We start from the raw sequence: 21,182 nt of genomic DNA on the forward strand, positions 1-21,182 counted from the left end.
TCTTATCTATTTAACTGTAAATGCTGCAATGGGTTGTTTTTCTTGAGGAGAAATGAATAAAAAATGGAAAGCAGCGAGGCTAAAATGAGAATGTGAAGTATAACAAGAACTCGCTGCTGAATAATGCATTCATCCAAGCAGAAAACAATATAAAATAACAATCAAAAAGAATAACAATGAACGCATGCAAGAAATCACAAAAAGATTCATTTCATAGTGTGTTTATTGAAAATGTTTTTGATTGACAGTAAAGTTCTGTCAGGCACAGACTGCGAGTGTAGAGGTTCAAACCCACCTTGTCTCTGTGGGGTGGAACCGAAATACAACGGAATGTTCCAGAGAGCAGAGACACAGACCAAAAAGAAGGTATTCATTTCAAACTGTTAGTAAACTTTTGTTTCCCCATTCATGTGTTAGACAGAGAGAGGAGTAGATGGAGGCTGAAAGACCTGGGTACGCGAATTCAGCAAACTTCATTCCCTCAAAACATATGAGAAAATAAAAAAGTCTACATGGAATGCATTGTCTGACTACGTCCTTTGTGAGAAAGTACTGTCACTTCTATCAAAAAGAATCAAGTCACACACCTATATAAAATCTACTCGATGTACAGTAATAATCTGCAAATTAAAACTATAATTTAACTTAATATCTTACTCCTAATAAGAGCTGAATGGCGCTATCGAATAGAGCTAAAAGAAAACAAATTAAAGACGAATGGATGAATGGTCATCTGACCGTATTGCTTATCATTCCAACCAGTTCGAAAAGTGGTGGGAAAAACAACGATGTTTCAAAGCGCTGTCACAAAGTTCATGTAAACATTTTCCAGGTCACTGGAAGTGAACTCTCTTCAAACCCCAGAACACTTCTTGGCCCTACCTCCATCTTGGAATACGAAAGCATCAAGATGTTTACATCTTTGTACGTAAAGTCTAGACAGAAATCATAAATACTTGAAATAAATAATGCAGATTTTTAAGTGGAAGGGGAAAAAAGACCAGCTGTACTGAGTGAAGTACACAGTGCTGGTGGGGGGGCTTTCAGTAGTAGAGCAGAGGATACGGAGGTGAGCCAGGGGTCCAAGGGTCAGGAGAAAGCATGTTCTAATCAATATACATGCAACTCCAAACAAAACGGCAGTTAAACACCCGGCGCTCTCTCCTTTAGGAGAACGGCCTCCCTCGCCTGGAAGAAGAAGTAGAAGTAGAAGAAGAAGAGACTGAACATTCCGCATGAATGTCTCGGATGTGTCAGGCTGACAACAACAGTAAAGAAGTGCCTTACAAAAATTTGTTTTAAGAAACACCCTGCTTATATCCCTGTTGCTGTGGCTGTACATTCAAAAACCTCTAGCAAAATATCGAACCCTCGGGGGCCAGGCACTTGATGAATATAAAAATGGGCCGATAAGAAGAAATCAGAGAGGAGAGAGGAACAGCATCATGCTCATCAGGTATCAAATCTACAGTTTTCTCGTTTTAGCAGCAAGCACGTCACCATGCTGTCTCTTCCTTCGTCCCTTTATAGATTATTGCCGGTTATCTGTTCGGAGCGCAATTGTCTAAATACACCCTGAGACCCAATCAAGACATCTCAGAATGCTTTGCTTAAATTTACATGGTCAGAGACACTCGAGTAACATCAACGCACTCTCAGATCGAACAGCAATGAAAGGATCTGTGCTCATTTTACATACTCAGAACAGAAAGGAAGATGAAGAGTTTGGCACTTTTACAAATGTAGCGACAGAAGATTACCTCGGTTCGACATTACATTTCCGCTTAGCATAGATGAACAAAAAAAAACAAAACAAAAAAAAAAAACCACACTTTTATAAAACGGTTTGACCATATAGTTACTACTGTCTTAGTTTATGCTTTTGGGTTTTAACCACAAAGCATTCCTTCATATCATAGAGCAACATAGAGGACCACAGTGTTCATCCTCAGAGAAGACTGTCAGACTGTCACTGCTGTGATATATTTATTTTCCCCTAATACAGCTTTGAAGAGAAACTCTAATGTTGATGTAGTTATATGATGACTTTTTTAGAGCTTGTATCAAATGATAAATGCTGAGAAATTCATGACTCAGTGCTGCATTGTGTATTGTGTGCTTGACCCTCTAGAATTCTGCGCATTTCTTCTCTGGAGAAAGTCATGTGTGGTCATCATGTGGCGCAATTCAAAACTGAAATCACAGTCAAAACAACATAAAACATTTGGCTTCCTTTGTTCGTGTCTCAGAATTTGACTTCTGATTCATTGTGTTACACTGATACTTATATTGCCAATAGTGTTTGTGTACATTCCTGTCACTGTAAACAAAAAGATGGAACAACAAAAAGAAGAGGAAGAAAAGATGATGAAAATAACAAAAACCACTGGCTGAGAAAATGTTGCACCTCTGTGGTAAATAACTTATAAAAATTAAAATCTGAAAAAAAGAAAACAAAAAAAACAAAACCCTTTGTTTACAGTACCAAAAACCCTAGACTATAATTTTAGACCTTAAAATCCTTATGTTAAGTCTATAAATAGCTTTACAAATATACATGTTAATTCAAATAAAACCTTTGTTTTGCTTTTTAAGATTAAATGTTTACATGACCTCAACAGTGTATGCTCATTTGCAATACATGGTTTTCTTAAAACTCGCTTTAAAAATCAATTTCTTTCTCTTACACTGCTGCTGATTGCAATATGATACATATTTATATCTATATATTTACAATAGAAAATTTAGATACATACAAAGCACACAATTATATTCGCTCAAATCAAATCTCACATGTGGGGCTCTTTTCTTCAAAGTTCACTGTGAAAAAGGTTACAGAGTAGAAAAAAACATGAAACTGGCCTTGTGTTTGAAAGCAATGATTTGAAATCAGATATTGCGGTAAATGAAAAAAAAAAAAGCTTTTCCCACAACTTCCCATATTGTCCTGTATGGAATGCCACTCTGTGTGTCACTCCAAAGTGTTGCTGCGCTGTGACACGTTTCTCCACTTTTCTTCTTTGCCCTGTCCAGCTGTTTCTGCACTAGTTCAGTAGGCACGGAATGGTTTCACCCTTCAAAATGCCGAGAGGAAAGGAAAAATAAACTGGCCGAGTAGAAAAATAGGAATTCTCTTTTGAAAAAGCAGAATGTCGGTTTGGAAGCAGAAGAGGAGCAGGAGCAAGAGGGAGAGGACTAATGTCCGTCCTTTGTGTCCACTCAGTTCAGACTCTACACACAGCCTTTCCCACCCTCCAGCCTCAGTGTGTGGGGCTAGAGGGCTGGAGTGCTCTGTGCAGTATAATGACACTCAAGCTGGTCCACGCAGCTATATGGAGGGCTATAGGGGGTTTTCCTACAGCAGGGTCTCTATGACCCCTGAGCCCTCTTAACTGTGTTGAACGTTTAGGGATCTGATGTGTATACGATGCCGTTGCTGTGGTGATGTTAAGGCCGTCTATGTCCGTATGACGCCATTGCTGTGGTGGTGTTTAGGTAGGCAAGGTTCATCAGGCAGGGGGTCATGAGCAAACACAGAGTCGTCACCGGACGAGCAGGTGCTGTTGGAGTCTGGACAGGTGGGAGAGTACTGCTCAAACGGCACAGAGAGATCCAAATACTCCTGTGGAGTTCATAAACACACACAAATACACTCAGGTTTATGATAATGCATAACAGCTGAGTACACAACACTCATTATGTAGTATACACTGCAATGGCTCACAGACCAAAGGTTTGAAAGCAAAGCTAACTTTGTAAAAATAAACGTGAAAATTGTAACAGACGGTTTAGAACAAAAGGCTTTGACTGACAGTTTGCAGCAATAGTGAAGCCTACAACTAACAGATCCTTCATTCGTTTTGCTCCTGGTGCTCACACCGCATTTTATTGCAGTGTTATAACAAAATTAAGAGCTTTGTAAATAAAAACCTGGTCATGTAAAGGGCCTGTTCTCAAGGAAGAATGTGAAGACTTTACCATATAATACAGTAGAGCACAGGTTCTCAGACCTGGTCCTGGAGTACCCCCTGTCCTACACATTACAGTGTTTTCCCTGTTTCCAACATAACTGTTTCAACAATCCAAAGAGGAAACACTTTAACATGTGCAGAACAGGGGGTACTCCAAGACCAGGGTTGGGAACCTGGACTCTATATTAAGAGCACTGTAAATCATGTAAATCAATGGCTTTGTCCCATTTAACATTTTGGAATTAACCACCAGGTTGGTAACAGTGTATGCATGTTCAGATTGGGCATAGTAAAAAACTAAAATAGCAAAATTCTTGCTTTCTTATTATATTTTTTATTATGGCTGTCAAACCAAATCATATTATGTATCACATTATGTATGTATTATATTATGTATCATATATGCAGTCTATGGCTATAAGTCCTCCGAGAGTCCTCTTGCTCTCTCTTTCGTTCTTGTTCATATGGCTCTTTTCTTGTTACAGTGGGAATTCTCAAGGGTAGCTGGATATTTTCACTTTGCTAAAGTGAGTGGTTGGCAATATGCAAAAAATATTACATCAAGATGCTTCAAGAATATTTCACCATACACTGTATATCACAATATTTTTTGCTCACATCTGTTGTGTTGAAATAGGCAAAAAGTCGTTCTTCCAGCATTTAAAACTATCAAAAACTGAGTACAAATGATTTTCATGTAACATTCCAACAATTTAACAATCCAATTAAACAAGACTAATTATGCTCAGTGTTCTATTATGCTCAGAAATGTTTCTGGTGACATAATGTATCACAAAAAAGATAAACATATTTCCCAACCCTAGCTGAAAGTATAACTTTAAAATGCATTTAAAAAGAGGGCTGCAATCCCAGATATTATAGTAACATACAGTGAGAGAACAGCTGGAGTTCAGCATGGAGCACTACATTCAAAGGGTTAAACTTGGGAAATGTGTTTATGAGGTTAAACATTTTCTGGTGTTCATAATTTATCATGTTAACACTGTTAAACAAATGCACTTGAACTGCTGTGTATATTTGGAGACACTGAGAAGGAATGTGATGAGGAGAGAGACACAGAGAGAGAGAGAGAGAGAGAGAGAGCGAGAGACAGAAAGAGTGAGGATGAGAGCGCTCTTACATCAGTCGATGTCATGGACAGCACTCTGTCGTGATCTTCCACCAGCTGTCTGAACGTGGGTCTCTGAGAGGGAACAGCATGCCAGCACTCACGCATGATCATATACCTGCCAAAACGACACAAGCATCAGAAACATCCTATTCTTTCATTCTGACGAAAACAAATCTCAATGAAAATAAAATCACGGATGTAAGAATATTGCTCCTGCTTGAAGCTAGTGATAAAAGAATGCAGTATGAAATCTGTTTTGAGTGGCTTGAGTGGCGTACAGTTCGTGAGTGCAGTTGGCGGGCTTGTCCATTCGATGGCCTTCCTTCAGCAGCTTGAAGAGCTCCTCCACAGGGATGCCAGGATACGGCGAGCCGCCCAGTGTGAAGATCTCCCATAGCAACACCCCGTAAGACCAGCTGCAAGAGCAGAAGAGGCCAAAGGTGAATACACGCCACCAAATAGAGAAAGAACATGGGTGGACAACAGAGAGTAAAACCACAATGCTATATGGACAGTGTGATTAGTTCAGTGGGCGAGGGATTGCCATATGCCATTTTTCTAGTTTGACCTTTTGAACCATCTCTAGTTCCAGCCTGAAGTTTAATGGAAAGTTCCATCGATGGCTGTCTTGACAAAACCAAAGTTATTTCCAGCTACTGACATGTCCTACATTTGTTTACCACTGAAATACATCAAGTCCAATGTTGCATTTACAAGACAAACACAGCAATGATGATGAGATTCACCATTTAAGGTACAATGGGAAAATTCAAACAAGAAGCTGACGAATGAGAAGCTGACTTCAGCCTCGTAAAAAATCGAACATCGTGAAACACTTTACAAGATAATATTCTAATTTTGAGGAAAAGTTTCCTGCCGGAGATGCGAGAAAACCAGCTATAGCTGAGCTAAAGTGCAAAGCAAAGTAAAGTAAATCTGCATTTTTAGACTGAAATGTATTTACAGCCAAGATGTCAAAATGGACATAAGATATTGTGGCTCCCAAGGTGGCTTGATTAACATTTGGTTTGCCGACCTCTGGGTTAGGCTAACACGCTGACACACAAAAACTCACTGAACTGTTGATTTGCTTATTTGCATTTAATCTAATATTGGTGTTTTTTTATGAACAAATAAATGTTTATAGCCCAGATAAACAGCTTTACATATCATTTTTTCAGATGCTTAGGACTTCTGGACAGTACTGCATTTCTTCATTAATTTGCATCTTTAAGCTGTTTAAACACCTTTGCAAAGCTTCAAACCTGCTCTCTCTCTCTCTCTCTCTCTCTGGGGTGTTAGGTTGTTGGCGGATGTGAGAGAGCAGTATTGTTGGTTCTCAGTGAGGCCTATAATGTGTGTCTGTGATATGAGAGGCGAGTCTATTAAAGCAGTGTGTGTCTATGTGTATGTGTGTGTGTGTTATCACAAGCTGTTCTGTTAACCCAGGGCTCTTTTGTTTGGCCTCATTCCTTCCACACCACCACTGAGCAGCGCTAATCAAATTAGCCACGCTAAAAGACAACAGGAGCTAAGAGCCAGTTAACGCTAGCCAGCTAAACTCCTCTCTCTCTCTTCCTCCCTCTCTCTCTCTCTGTGCTCCTCTCCCACATCCACACCATAAGAGGCCCAATGAATGCTGAATAATTGGCCCATCATCACATCAGTATCCATTCATTAGCTTTATGTCAGACTCAAGTCTTATTCATTCATATCAGCAGGCAATGAAACAAGAATTCTTTGGGAACACACATACACATACATAAATACATACATACACCACACTGGAGAGCTAAAAACAAAACAGATCGTCTGAATTAAGGCCTATTTCCAGCACTGCAGTGCCTAGGGGAGTGTGCTGATAATATGATTTCACTACAGCAATCCCACTGAGCTTAGGCAGCAATGATTACATTCCATTTGAGACACATGGGAAAAAACAGCACTGTGTGTGTCCATGAGAAGACCTGAAGGACTACTGTATTGCTCTGTGACACACTGACATGCTAATCAAAACCTGGTGTTTGAGCAGACAATGAACAGAAACCTGTTCTCCCACCTCCCCATCACTATTAACGTGGGATGGAATGTGAGTTTGCTGGTTTAGGTATAATAAAGCATGGCGGACAGTAAAACATACACACACTTTCTCAACCCCACGCATGGCTGTGTTTGATGCTAATACCCGCAGTCATGGTGTTCAAACAGTGGCATTCCTCCGCCGGTTTATGAGCGGGCTGGATGGAGGGATGGCATGATGGAGAGAAAAGATGGAGTGAAGGGGAAAAGAAGGGATATAGGAGGTAGTGTAAACTCACACATCGCTCTGGTGCGTGTAGACCCGGTCAAACAGCGCCTCCGGTGCCATCCATTTAACGGGCAAACGACCCTGAAAGCACACAACGGTTTGGTCAGAACAAGAGAAAAGCTGAAGTGGCAGAACACACAGATGCCCAGATAATATCAGTAGCGCTTCTGGCTAATCCTCTACTGTCCCATCTAATACACAGATACTCCAGTAGAGCACATCTGATCATTCCCACTAGCTGAAGCCCAGTGAGATCCAGAACTGTTATCATAAATAGGGTTCTCCTGCTGTCCACTCGTATCGCTTTAGTAAAGCTCTTTACAGTATGGAAAGTCAGTATTAACCCCTCAAAACAGTAGGTTATTATTCATTTATTAATCTCAAGATTTAATCAATACCTAATTGGGGTAGGGGAGAGTGGGACATAAAGTGAGGTCACACAAAACAAGGATATTTAACTTCAAGTTGAATGTTCTTTTAGACAGATATTTCTCAAGATTAGATTACTGAGTTGTGTGCGTACGTCAGAATTCACACCAATGTTATGTCAATCACCCCCTTTATGGCTGTAATACAGCACTATTTGAAGCATATCATTCACAATGAAACAATTCACAGTGAAAGCTAGCCAGGCTAAAGTACAGCATCCACATGGCAGAGTTAGTTTTAAAACTGCAACTACAACTAAGCCTGCTAAAATAAGTCCATATCCTCACACATATGGAGTTAGTTGTAATGATCATAAATGGGAGGTGGTTTGTTGATATTTTAAAATGCTTCATTTTTATCTACCATGTTTCATTGTAATATTCATATAATCTAGGTGCAGTGCTTTGACCTCAATGGATTCTAACATAATAATAATAATATCTACATGATTTGACAGTGCCATCAAAAATAAAACACAGCATACAACGTAGCTTTTGTCGCTGGTGAATAACTAGCACAACAGTGCAGTGCCTCTACCGCAATGAGATTAAGAATCATGTCTGACTTACATTGGTGGTCTTCTTGTAGTAGTCTATGTTATGCACATCCCTGGCCAGACCAAAGTCTGCAATTTTCATGACGTTATCTTCCGTCACCAACACATTCCTGGCTGCCAGGTCCCTATGGATACACTTCACACACACAGAAAAGGAGAGGTCACAAATGGCCCTAAACTACTCTCAGGGACCTTGAAGCCCTGCACAATTCATTTGTATTCATATAATCAAGTGTAAGAACACATCAATAAAGCATTCATGAGATTGAGGTGTTAGAACAATATGTAAGTTAATGTGAGTGTAAGTGTTTTACCTTCTGAGAGGCCAGGTACTCCATGCCTCTGGCCACCTGATAAGCACATGACACCAGGTCTTTGAATGTGAGTGTCTCGTTGGGAATCTTACAGGTGTCGAAGGAGTAGTCCATACCAGGAGGCCTCCGAGCACGCAGATACTCCCTCAAGTTCCCTTTAGAGGCATACTCAACCAGCACATAGAGAGGACCTACACACACAAACACAACACATTTAATTACAGTCATAACATCCAGGTATGTGGGATGGTGTGTTTAAGTGTTGTTTTTGTAAATATCCACATGATTTTGTAGGAAAACTAGTGAAAAACCGAGCTTATATCCTTTAATAGGACCACTGAAATGGACTGACTTTGTAAAGTGCTTTTAATCAAAATCAGAATCAGAATAAAACCATTGTTTTCCTCACTGAGATTAGAGTTAAGAGCTAAATATAATATCGTAACACTTGAAGGCACTTTCATGATACACTATATGTGTCACATTTCATTTTTCTGAGGTTTGATAAGTTGGAACAGGCAAAAACACCAGTAGTGCCACATTTAGAGAATACTATCAAAAACTACCATGATGCATTGTACTACATTGTACTATTATACTGCAGTGCACTATATTCATATAAACATTACTAATTATGATCTCTTTCTAATGACACAGGCAGTTGGTTACTTCTTCTTAGGTACTGACATTATAGATGATGACATAATTTATCACTATAATGATGAAATATGTTCATACTGCCCACCTCTAGTTGTTGCTACATATATGTAAATACATATAAAATATATAATATATATGGGACATAGATATGGCTTCATAAAAAGTATAAAAGTGGCATAAAAACAATTTTGTGTGTGTTCACTGACCATCTTGTGTGCACGCTCCAAGCAGGTTGATGATGTTTTTGTGTTTACCAATCATCTTCATCATCTCCATCTCTGACACCAGATCAGACAGGTCCTTATCTGTGCCATCATCTTAGAGAAAAAATATTAAAACTCTTATTATATCCTTAAAAAGATAATTACCCAACAGATTTACATGCTATGACAGCATTTACTGGTAGTGCCTTTGTCTCACACACCTTTGAGCATCTTTACGGCGACCGTGAGAGGCTTGTTGGGTTTCTCTTTATCGATCCCAATGGCTTCAGCCATCACCACCTGCCCAAAGCAGCCTTCCCCAAGAGCCTTCCCCAGCGTTAGTCTACAGCAACACACGCAATAGGACAATCAACTGAATTAAAGGAGCTAAAACAATACTGATTTATAATGAACACATAGGAAAACAGTCAAAAAAAGAAAGCAATCTAAATGATCTGCATTATCTTTTAAAACCCAATGGCCTCTATGTGGGCACACACTAAATTATTTAGTCATGAAATCATTCATAGTAGTTACTGATTAATAAATATTAAGATTAATATAAGCTCGCTGTTTAAGGGGTTAACATTAGCCTTGATATGTATCTAGAAGGACAGCAAGATATAATTTGTTAATGGGTATCATAATATTAGCCTGTGTAAAACTGATACTGTAAATGAGCCCTCTGGCTAATCAGTATGTTTTTTCAATGTGTGCTTTGAGCATTTTGACCAATCATAGTTCTAGATGAGTGTTTCGACTAATTAAGGTATTCACATAAACCAAAAAAAGTAAACTATTTTGGTCAACATAATGCAGGCCAATCTTAAAACATGAAATTATAATGTATGCTTCAATGTGTATGTGTATATGTGGCAATGTATGTAGGCAGGGAACTCACTTTGAGCGAGGAAACTCCCACTTGGGGTCAGAGGGCAGCTCCAGTTCAGAGACGTTGGGCAGCATGGGTCCATCGCTGGACGATAGGCGGGCGATCCTGACCAGTGGAGTGTTGGAGTTCATGGAGGAGTTAGACTCCAAGGACACCTGCTTGAAGGAAGAAACAGAAGAGCATGTTGTCATCTCTGCCCAAGAGAAGAATACGAGGAAGGGTGTGAAATGGACGGAGGGAGAGAGTGAGAAGGCAAACGCTGAGTGTGTATGAAAGTAAAGAGATAAGGATGATGGTGTGTTGTGGGAAAAGCAGTGGCCGCGATGTGCTGGACGGAACTCGTCTCTTTGCAAGCTCTGAGAGACAGAAACATGCCGGCTGTCCGTTCTTCTCAGCCACAGATCCACACAGAGAGAGGAGCCTGCACCTGCCAGCTAAACCGAGACAGAGCAAAAAGACACGCAAACACACACGCACGCACACGCACACACACACACACACGCACACGCACACACAGACTTATATGTATTACTGCTGTCATCTCGTATCCTAAAGAAATGCCTCAGGGACTGTCAGCTCACCTGCTGCTTCTTGTCTGCTGCCATACTTATTGTCAGTGTCTCTCGTTCTTTCTGTTTCTCTCTCCTTTCCTCACTTCCTCTCTGTCTCTCTTGTGCATTCTCTTTTTGGTTCACCCTCTTGTCTTTCTTGCTCTTTCGTTCGCTCTCTCTCTCTCTCTCTCTCTCTCTATGTCTCTCTCTCATGTTCTTTCCTTATCTCTCCCTTCTGTTGTGTTTCTGTCCTTTTCTATGGATTTTTCTTTCTTCTTTCCTTAACTTGGTCTTTCTCTCTCTTCCTTTCTCTCTTGTCTGTCTCTCTCCTTTTCTCTTGATTATGCTTTCTCTCCTAGTGTTCTCTGTTTCTCTCTCCTTTTCTTTCTTACTCTTGGTCTTTCTCTCTCTTTCTTTCTCGTTCTGTTTCTCTCTTGCTCTTGGTCTGTCTCTCTACTTTTCTCTACTGTTTCTCTCTCTTGCTCCTGTTTCTTTCTTGTTCTGGGTGTTTCTCTCTCTTATCCTTTTGTTTTTTCTCTTGTGGTTTCTCTCTCTCTTTCTCTGTTACTCTTGGTATTTATCTCTCTCCTGTCTGTGGTCCTCTCTTTCTCTCTCTCTCTGTTCTCCCTCCTTCTCTCTCATGTACTAAGTCTATATCTGCGTCTTTCATACACTGACTGTTCTATCTTTCCCCTCAGGTTGATGGATGGTCCTGCTAGAAATAGAGAAAAGTCTATCTCAATGATCTTTTCTCCTTTTCTCTTTACCTCCAGGGTATTTCTCATTACAAACAAACTTAGCTATCTCTCTCTCTCCCCTCTTTCTCTCTCTGTCTCGCTCCCCTTTCTCTCTCTAGTGGTGTGAACATCAAAAGCTCAGTCAGTGATGACTCAATATAAGTGCTGTCAGAGCTGCTTTTATAGTCGACTCTACAGTGGAATATCAAACAGCTGAGAGACAGCGGGAGCATGAGGTTCCTCACAATCACCACACACATTCGCTCTCACTCACACCTGGGTATGAAGTGTCAAAGACAGGCAGGCAAAGACATCACTCCAGCTAACACTGAGATGACACCTGAACAAATAAGATGATGACTAGAGACAGGTCAAAGAATCAATGAACTTTCATTGATTGGAGCTGAGGTAGGCTGAGATAACTGTCTGTGTAGAGTCCAAAGAGGAAGAGAGAGAATGAATGAGAGAACATAGGGGAGAATCTGTTTGTGTGTGTGTGTGTGTGTGTGTGTTTTCAGCTGCAGCTGCTGCCGTTTAAAATCTTTAAAACAACTGAGAGAGACTGGGTTGCAGTGAAAGTGAAATATGATCCACACTCTGGCAGTCATGGGACAATATGAATAACCTGCTGCTACATTACAGCTATGACAAACTCCCATTCTCTCTCTCCCACGCATACACACACACACACACACACACACACACAATCCATACTGTATACTCAACTCTGCATACAATAGTATGCAAAATCATCCTTGACGTATTTAATTTATTTCACTGTTGTCAGAATAAAATCTCCAAAATGGCAACTTTACAGAAGAATGGAACCTTGACTTTTTTTCATTTTGGTCCTTTTCTTTTGGTACATTCATCATGAAATTTTAAAACAATATTAGGGGAAAGAGGCATTTTCAATTTATACCAAAAACTGAAAAATGACAAAAACGGAGACACAAGTTTTTGTTCTGACAGCAGCGACTTATGAGAAAATTGCACAGAAGTCTTAAGTTGCTCGTTATACCTCTCAATCATAAAAGCTTTAGGTCCTGTTCATCTAACGGTGACAACCTCCTCAGAAATATCACCTGAAAAATGAATATATTGTACCTCCTGACCATTTTGACTGGTCTGCTATATCAACCACCACAACATATGCTGCAGAGTTACAGTGAAGAAAGATAACTGGATTAAAACTAAACGAAAAAGAAAGAAAGAGAGCGTGAGTGGGGTGGGGGGGTAGACTGATCAAATCTTGTATCTACTTTCTGTTACCTGTCTCTTGAGGGGAAATTTGGAGAGCTTTTGCACAGGAGGAGTGGGCAGGGTCTTCTGCGTGTTCATGCGCATGCGGCAGAGGATGATGATGATGACAGTGAGGATGAAGAGCACGCAGCCCGTGCCGTAGATCAGGAAATCGGCGTAGTCGTCCTCCTTATCCAACTCCACGGCTGCCACAGGGCATAAAGGTTAGAAACACGCATTGGAATATGATTTATTCAGTATTAACACTGAATTGCTATTTTATTTGATATATTGTGGCCTGTGATTAGCTTTATTGGGCCCCATTTATCAAATCAAACTGGAAGAAACCTTTACCTGCGCATTGAGAAACGTAATGAACAAAAAGGCAGTATTCAGTTTTAGGGAGGGGCGTGGTTATTTGAGTATATGAATACTGAGTACCTGAACTCATCTTTGAATTCATATCTTTGTTATTATTTGTATATATGTATGTATTAGTTGGGTGTTAGGTGGTTGGTTAAATTACAAGACCTAAATCACAAAGATAAATAACAAAATCAAGTCGACAGTTACGTCATTGCTTATTGTCAGTGTCATATCAAATTCACACTTTTTTCTTTTTTAAAATTTTAAATAATTTGAAAAAAAAAAATAGCTGCATGAATTATCAATCCTTCAGTGTTTTCTTTTTTTATCCATAATAATATGAGATATTTTCTCTTTGGGTTGTATACAGTACTGCGCAAAAGTTTAAAACGTCTGGGAAAAGTTGCAGGTCACTGAGTCAGTGGTAAGATAGCAACCAGCTGACATATTTCTTCATGAATTCAGGTTCAAACACATATGCTTAAGCATCATTTGTGCTGAAAATGCTGACAAAATCATAATCAGACATTGTTTTTCCAAGTAGCACTAGCTTAGCTTTTTTGGCCAAGTTACCTTATGTCTGTGTGTTTAGGAAACCCTGCCTTTGGTAATCTTGCATGGAATGATGCCACATATTGTACTGAGGTAAAAGTGGTTCCACATCGATTTGTCTGCATGAAACAAATAAGGATCTGGAGGCATTTTGAGTGGGTTAAGAGGAGCTTCTGGGCATTTATTTATTGAGAAGAGTTTGGTGACAGTCTAGGTCCAGTATTTGTTAGTACCATCAGTCCAGCATCTCCAGCAAACTTCAAATACCAAGCATGTCTAGACTGAACAACTGCATCTGGGATGAATGACAAATTATGTTAATTAGATTTTTTGCCATTATATTTCTTTAAACAATGTGCTTAGGTGCCTGAGGTGACTTTTGCACAGTACTGTATATGCAAATACTCAAACAGTAAACAAGGTTTCAATGCCCATCCCTAATCCATAGCTGAGCACATCAGTGTCTATCAGTACTGTGTTCTTCATAGAGCAGGTCATTAAGCTAAAAGCCCACAACCAATTTACAGGCTCATTACAAACTAATTAAGCAGCTATCATGCGCCCCTGCAGGTACACACATCCCATAATGCTCCATTCCCAGGGGAGACCATTATTCATGTGGCATGAGTATCCAAAGCTCCCCAGAACAGGCAAAAAAAAAAAAAAGCTTTTTTAATTAAAGAAGAGACTTGCACGTGTTTGTATGTGTGGACGGCTGAGGACTAAATGTGTGTGTGTGTGTGTGCGCCGGTTTTTACTGCAGCTCCCCGCAGCGGTGTTAGGAATAGAGTAATGAAAGTGAGGTTGAATAGCATCAACACACACTGAGCTACAAGCTTAGAGCTAAGAGCGCCTGACATGTTATGAAGCCTCAAACAGAATCAATGAATAAAACCCCACCACATTCAAAAACCCATTCTCTACAGCCCACTTTTTCTGTTTTACCCTGTAGGGACAGTAAAAAGCTCCTCTATCGTGTTTCTCCCATTATCCATGCAACACATTCAGCAAAGAAATTTAGTTTTTGCATTTAGAACTACAGTAATGTTTAAGAAATAATAAGAAGACAACGGTGAGAAGGCAACACTTCAAAGAAGTACAAGAGGAGTTGAACCCTCTGAAGTTTGGTTGTTAATGCTAATGTGGATTCGCTATACTACTTAAACATCAAATAATTTAAGTAATCAATGGCGATTACTCATTTTATTTCATGCAGCACTTTGCTATTGCTTTTGTTAGTTTGCTGCTCGTTGATTTATCTGTTGCTCTCCCATGAGAACCATCCAGCGTAGCCCATTAAATGTGCTAGAGATTTTGTTTTCAAAGCCATTTAAAAGCTGCATTTGAAAGAGATGGACAAAATCATGGATTCTACCATGACAACATGGAGCACATGATTCATATCATCCCTACATACTCTTTTATTTACGAGCACAAATGTGATATCAAATGACAGTTTTCAATCTACACATTTGACAGAATTTTGTTTCAATGAGCAATAATTCAAATCAAACCATGTTCATCTTTTACTTTGACTTCAACTTCTGAGGATTAACATGAGATGCATGTAAGGAAAAGAAAGGCAGAAGACAAAGGGCAGTGAGTGGTCAGACAAAGGGAACAGCTGGTTGTACCTGGTATAACGGTAAGCCAGGCAGAGTGATAGGTATAGCCAATAGAGTTCCCCGCAAGACAGGTGTACTCGCCCGCATCCTCATAGGACACATTGGTCAGGAGGAGAACCTCCAACTCCTTATCCGTAGTGTTAATGCCAGCCGTCTGGAGGAGAAGGGGGCGGAGGGAAAGGGAGAAGGGGAGAGAGAGAGAGAGAGAGAGAGAGAGAGAGAGCTATAAACCACAACCCCTGAGAGACAGAAAAGGGTGAAAATGGAGCCCATCACCTAGAAAAAAGCAGTTATCCCATCACCAGATAAATATCAGCAAAGCTTACTGATGACACCTGGCTGCCACTGAAACAGCCTAGAAGAAATAAAGACCATCCACCTTATTGCCAGCACCATCAAGCCACATGGAAAGAGTGTTTGAAATGGTCCCCTAATCACTATTTACTACACTGGAAAGGCAAGTTACAATAACATTGCGTTTTTATTTAGTTTGTATTTATTCATTTTATTTTATTTAGTTTGTCACAAAAACTACTACTTGAATAAGTAAACATATGAACTGTCACATTTTATCATGTTGTTAAATAAATCATCAAGTGTTTGCCAATCCAAACTACACTCTGAATGAGCTCACTTGAAAAAAACACTGCACAAACAGCAATAATGGAAGCCTGGTGTATGTTGTATACAGTGATAGACAATGGCAGCACACAGAAAGCTCTGAATTTACATGCTGATGTGTTTCGCTGTGGCCAAATTCTCTGCATCGTGGATGAAGTGTGCTTGCTAGGGCTAAGAGTACACTCCATATGTTATTCCCCACTGTTTTCAGACACCATTAAAAAAATGGAAGACTGAAAATAGCGCTCTATATGTTGAATAAGGCCTAGTCTGGGACACCAGAATTTACATCCGGAGTGGGAGGTTGATTTGTCAGAGGTTTAGGAGCCTACGCTTTCCAGACTGTGTGTTTTCAGTGGCGCTTCACTGTGTTCTGTGTCTGTTTCCTATTTAAGTTGAGTTTAAAATACTCTGTGGTGAGGTGGCCATTAATGTCTTTAAGGCTTCTTCAAGCTCTCTGTAGTTAACGCTGCCATCCATTCATCAGAGAGGGCTGCCAAGTTTGTGTGTACGTCTGTGTGTATGTGAGTGCAAGTGTGTGTGTGTGTAGTAACGGTTCAGTTGTGGGTAGCAGTGTATGGGAAATCAATATAAATGTGTGCGGATGTATGTGTGTGTGTATTTCAGTCCTGGTTTCCATTATAGTTCAGACCCTGTGTTTCGCATCGATTGGAGAAGATGAGGAAGTGCAGAGTATAATGAAGCAGACACAGATGCCCTGTGTCCTCAAAGCAGGCCTGACATACAGTCCAAACACAAACAAGAGAGTGCAAAACAAAAACTAGAAGTCCACAGAAGCCACCGCCACCGACAGGAGAATATGATTCACAGCTGCTGTTTTTTGGGAGGCTATCTGAGGCGTTTGGGGGCGGGGTTTACCTGTTTGGCGCACTCGCACTGTGAGCCAGAAAGAGATTTCAGACTTGCCTAAAAAGTTGGAGCCTGTGCAAGAGTACTGTCCTGCATCCTCCTCTGTCACATTGGACAGAGTGAGGGTAACAAGAAACTCCTTACTCGTACTGTTCAGACTCTGCAGAAACACACACACATGCATGCATACTTAGTAAGGGCCAGCAAACTCATTAACAAAAGGGGTACACTAGGGGTGGGCAATATGGCAATACTGTAGGATCACAACTTGAGAATTTTTTCATGATACACTATCAGAATATTTTTAATATTTTGATTGATCAAATTCTGAGTAGTGCAAAATGCAGTTGGTCAGTGTTCTCTAAGTACTGGTGATACCCACTGACGAACCATGTCTATTAGAGCTAGATATTTTGCCATAAATGTCCAGAAATGAGAAGAACAGAAGCTAATTTCCACTCGTCTACCTGTGATTTGATACTAGCTATAAGCTTACATTGGTGCAAAATAATAAGTTTTTAGATGCAAAGCATGCAATGGGACTGGGTTGTAACTCATTCATTGAATTCAGCAGGCTGAAAATTCTCGACATGGAGTTGCTGTTAGCACTCAAACAGTTTCTAATGCTTAATAAAAACAGTGTTTTGAATAAAGGACACTATAGGCCGGTTTTGTACACCCAGATAAACGTAATCCTAGACAACAAAGGCTTTTTAATGCTAAATCACCTCTGACATTACAGTTTTTGATAAGACTTAATCTTCAACAGAGACATTTGAAGCCTTTCAAAGAAATTCCATGTATTTTGTTTGAATCTTTTAACAGGCAAACAGACATAAATATATTTTACTTTGTGCATTGCAGTTTTACAGTGACAGTTTATATTGATATATCGCCCACCCCTAGGGCACACATTTATAATGAGTCGCAGTGTTCTCCATCTCTCTCACACACATCATGTACTTCGATACCATTTCACTGTCAATGATGGTAACCAATACAGAAGGAAATCAGAAATCTAATATAAATGCACAGAACAATTTGAGCCAGCAATCACTGCCATCTGCGCTGATGATGCTGGTAATCTCTGCATTGATATCAGCATCAAACCAAGCCTTAATTCTCTCCTACACGTTTCAAAGTGCTGATGAGTTTAAAAGCAATTCCGCTTTCCCTCTTATTCCTCCAAACACATCTCACACTCTTTTATTTCACTTCAATTACACATGTGCTTTGTTCTCTCTTCTCTCTCTTCCCCTCTCTCTCCCCAGACTCTGTGCCACATATGATCTGTCGCTGTGTGCTGTGGGACGGGGGAGGGGGAGGGCTTTTGGAGGTTGCGCAGATGAGTGCAGTGGGGAAGGGTGCGCGGCTCCCACTAAAATACTGTTTCAATTATATGGAGTCGAAAATAGAGCGGCGGTCTGGCCAGCCGACTCTCTCCCCTCCTCTGCTTGCTGACTCGGCCCTTCCCTCGCTTCCCCCGCTCATTTTTTCCATGGCTTTTTCGGGCGCCTCGTCCCTCGCTCCCTCACTCCTCCTCCTCTCTCTGCGGAGAGAGAGCGGCTGTCTCCCCGCGTGACGCCAGAGCGGCGGTTAGCTTAGCCCAAACCAGATGTGTGTTTGTGTGTGTACCTTCTCGCTCCCTCTCCCTCACTTTTCCTCAGTAGAGAGACTGCCCCCCCTACAATCTCTCCTGTGGCAGGCTGCAGAGGCACTGCTGAAGGAGTGCTGCTAACATGGGTTGGATGTGTGACTTTTCCCTGTTTTCTTTAGCTGGAGTCCAGGGCTCCATCTAAATAGTGGTTGACTGGCACAGTGTATCACCTCATATACAGAAAATCAAAGGTTCAATTACCCATCCAGACAGGAATGCCACTGATATGCCAATAAGAGCAGCTGATCTAGACTTACAACACCACATTAACCAGTCATTGTATATCATACTTGATTTAGCATCTGCTAAATACATAAATGTACAACTTAAACAGTCTTTTAAAAGCTGGCTAAAGAACTTTGGTTCTTACCATACCACAAAAGAACAGTTTCTGACATATTTCATATTAAAGGGCCCATATGATGGAAATTGAACTTGAAATTGAATCTTGCTTTCTTGAAATAAAAGAGTTTCATGTCATATATAAACACATTTTTCCAAAACATAACTTTCACTCCCCACTCCAGCCCTTATCTGGAAACTAAGCTGCAAAAACATCCCATTTTAAATTCACTGTTTCTCTGAAGTAAGGAAAACTAATACATTTACCTAAGTCCACCTATTCAAGCTGGCTTTAGCCCTAGTTTAGCTCTATCCATTCTCACTGAAGTTCTAAATAGTGTTTCAGACCAGAGTACTTATTAATTGAGGCAAAATACAGAGCAGCCAATCAAAACAGTGCTCAATTACATATATATCAGTCTTAAAGATGCAGAGATGTTTACAATGCTCATGTAAAAATGAATTATGTCTGTTTTTGGGACATAAAAACACACTCACATTATAAGTGAACCTTAGGGGAAAAAATAAAATACAAGGTAAATGTGGGATATGGACCCTTTAAAACAATACCCTAAAACGCTCTATCTACACAAGTGAAAGACAAAGAAAAAGATAGAAGCAAGTTAATGTTAAAAACTATTTAATGCATCTTCATCATATTATAATGTCCAGCACAGTCTACAGCACAGTCTGGTCATTTCCCTGCTCAAACATACCTAATAAATCTGGTAAATAGCTGATGCATTCATTTAATCAGATGTTTTTGACTGGGTGCACCTGGTCCCCCTGGACCTGAACTGGGCACATCAGATCTAAATTGTGCATTTCTTATCTTCGAAAGAGGATTCATGTTTCATAAAAGTAATTTGAGATGTCATAATTTATTGTAGCTTCAACTAAACTATGAAGCAAACCTCAGATAACAAACATTTCTCTGCTGACCGACTGAAATTTGGGTGGTATTGGTGTACCTTGAGAACAGTGACGTAGGGGGTGCCGTTGGGGCCGAAGCGGCTGCCGTTCACCTCAATGTGTTTCAGCCACTGTATGTGAGGCTGGGCATCACTGTACACCTTACAGTAAAACTCCACATCACTGCCCACCACCACCGTCTGATTGGCAGGCAGACCCGCCTGTAGGATGGGCCGGTGTGGTGAGCGCTCTGATTGGACAAGAAAAAGGCAGAGAAAAAGGTGAACAAATGCATAGAGGAAAAGGAAAGTGAGATTTTGCTGGAAGAGTGAGTGCATGTGCTTTTACCTAATACATCGAGCTGGTAAGTTTGTGTGATGGTCCCGTATTTGTTCTGCACTACACAAGTGTAGTTCCCTCTGTCTGATGGAACAGCACTCTCCATTACCAAACTCCACTGCTGATGCCTCAGCTAGAGGTGTAGAGAGAGAGAGAGGGACAGAGAGAGAGAGAGAGAGAGAGAGAGAGAGAAAGAGAGAGGTAGAACAAAATAAAAAATAAATTGTAAAATAGAAAAAAGATTATACAGTCATTGTCCATATGCAAGTCCACATTTCAATTCCTCACTCTTATAACCATAACTTACATAATCTTATAAACAATCAGTTTCCTAGAAATTACTAAATAATTTGTAGCAGTTACTGAATATTTTGTTCATTTGTATGTAATAATACATATCACAACTGCAATATCTATCAATTACAAAACTGGTATTTGTCCATGCAGCCCTAATAATTAAAAATAAAGCAATAAGCCATGAGAGGCCTCTTCATGTCGTGCCTAAGAACACCCATCCCTGTGATGAAATAGCAGTAATGCACAGCCCCAAGTGGCTTGTTGCTTTTACAAAACGGTGGCCAACTTAAAATATGATTAAAGTCAGACTTTTTCAAGAAATAATTTATTACTAATAATTAACAGCATCAAGCAGTCCGCCAAGAAATGTTGTTCCTTTAGAGTATGGTATCGTTGCCAAGCAACCATAGTCACTGAATGAAGGGAATGTTCGGTTGCCCATTACTGTATATTGCATCATTTCATAAATTTTGTAACTTTTTGTAGTGTAACAATGAGCATATGATAACACTGCACTGTTTAAGGCAAAACCTTCACTTTTGGTCACCAAATTACCACCGCCAGTCTTATTTAGCACCAATCCAGTTGTACCCCTCTTCTCAAATG

At 40.2% G+C, this 21,182-nt stretch overlaps 1 protein-coding gene across 9 annotated transcripts in view; it reads right to left on the reverse strand.

Moving 5' to 3' along the window:
- Positions 1 to 205: 205 nt before the first annotated feature.
- Positions 206 to 21,182, reverse strand: part of fgfr3 (fibroblast growth factor receptor 3) — a 56,238-nt gene continuing 35,261 nt past the window's right edge. For 3 of the 9 annotated variants that reach the window (XM_037538627.1, XM_037538629.1, XM_037538626.1), the window contains exons 6-18: positions 20,289 to 20,412; positions 20,000 to 20,190; positions 17,039 to 17,189; positions 13,020 to 13,201; positions 10,475 to 10,620; positions 9,795 to 9,916; positions 9,577 to 9,687; positions 8,711 to 8,901; positions 8,410 to 8,532; positions 7,422 to 7,492; positions 5,382 to 5,519; positions 5,113 to 5,218; positions 206 to 3,622 (exon numbers count right to left, since the gene is read on the reverse strand). In XM_037538627.1, the coding sequence (XP_037394524.1) occupies positions 3,458 to 3,622; positions 5,113 to 5,218; positions 5,382 to 5,519; positions 7,422 to 7,492; positions 8,410 to 8,532; positions 8,711 to 8,901; positions 9,577 to 9,687; positions 9,795 to 9,916; positions 10,475 to 10,620; positions 13,020 to 13,201; positions 17,039 to 17,189; positions 20,000 to 20,190; positions 20,289 to 20,412 (1,821 nt within the window). In that variant the 3' untranslated portion in view covers positions 206 to 3,457. Of the gene's footprint in view, positions 3,623 to 5,112; positions 5,219 to 5,381; positions 5,520 to 7,421; positions 7,493 to 8,409; positions 8,533 to 8,710; positions 8,902 to 9,576; positions 9,688 to 9,794; positions 9,917 to 10,474; positions 10,624 to 13,019; positions 13,202 to 15,547; positions 15,693 to 17,038; positions 17,190 to 19,999; positions 20,191 to 20,288; positions 20,413 to 21,182 lie in introns of all 9 variants that reach the window. The other 6 variants (XM_017690451.2, XM_017690447.2, XM_017690444.2 and 3 more) reach the window with 5 other exon arrangements.

Source organism: Pygocentrus nattereri, chromosome 5 (assembly GCF_015220715.1).
Source record: "Pygocentrus nattereri isolate fPygNat1 chromosome 5, fPygNat1.pri, whole genome shotgun sequence".
Taxonomy (NCBI): Eukaryota; Metazoa; Chordata; class Actinopteri; order Characiformes; family Serrasalmidae; genus Pygocentrus; species Pygocentrus nattereri.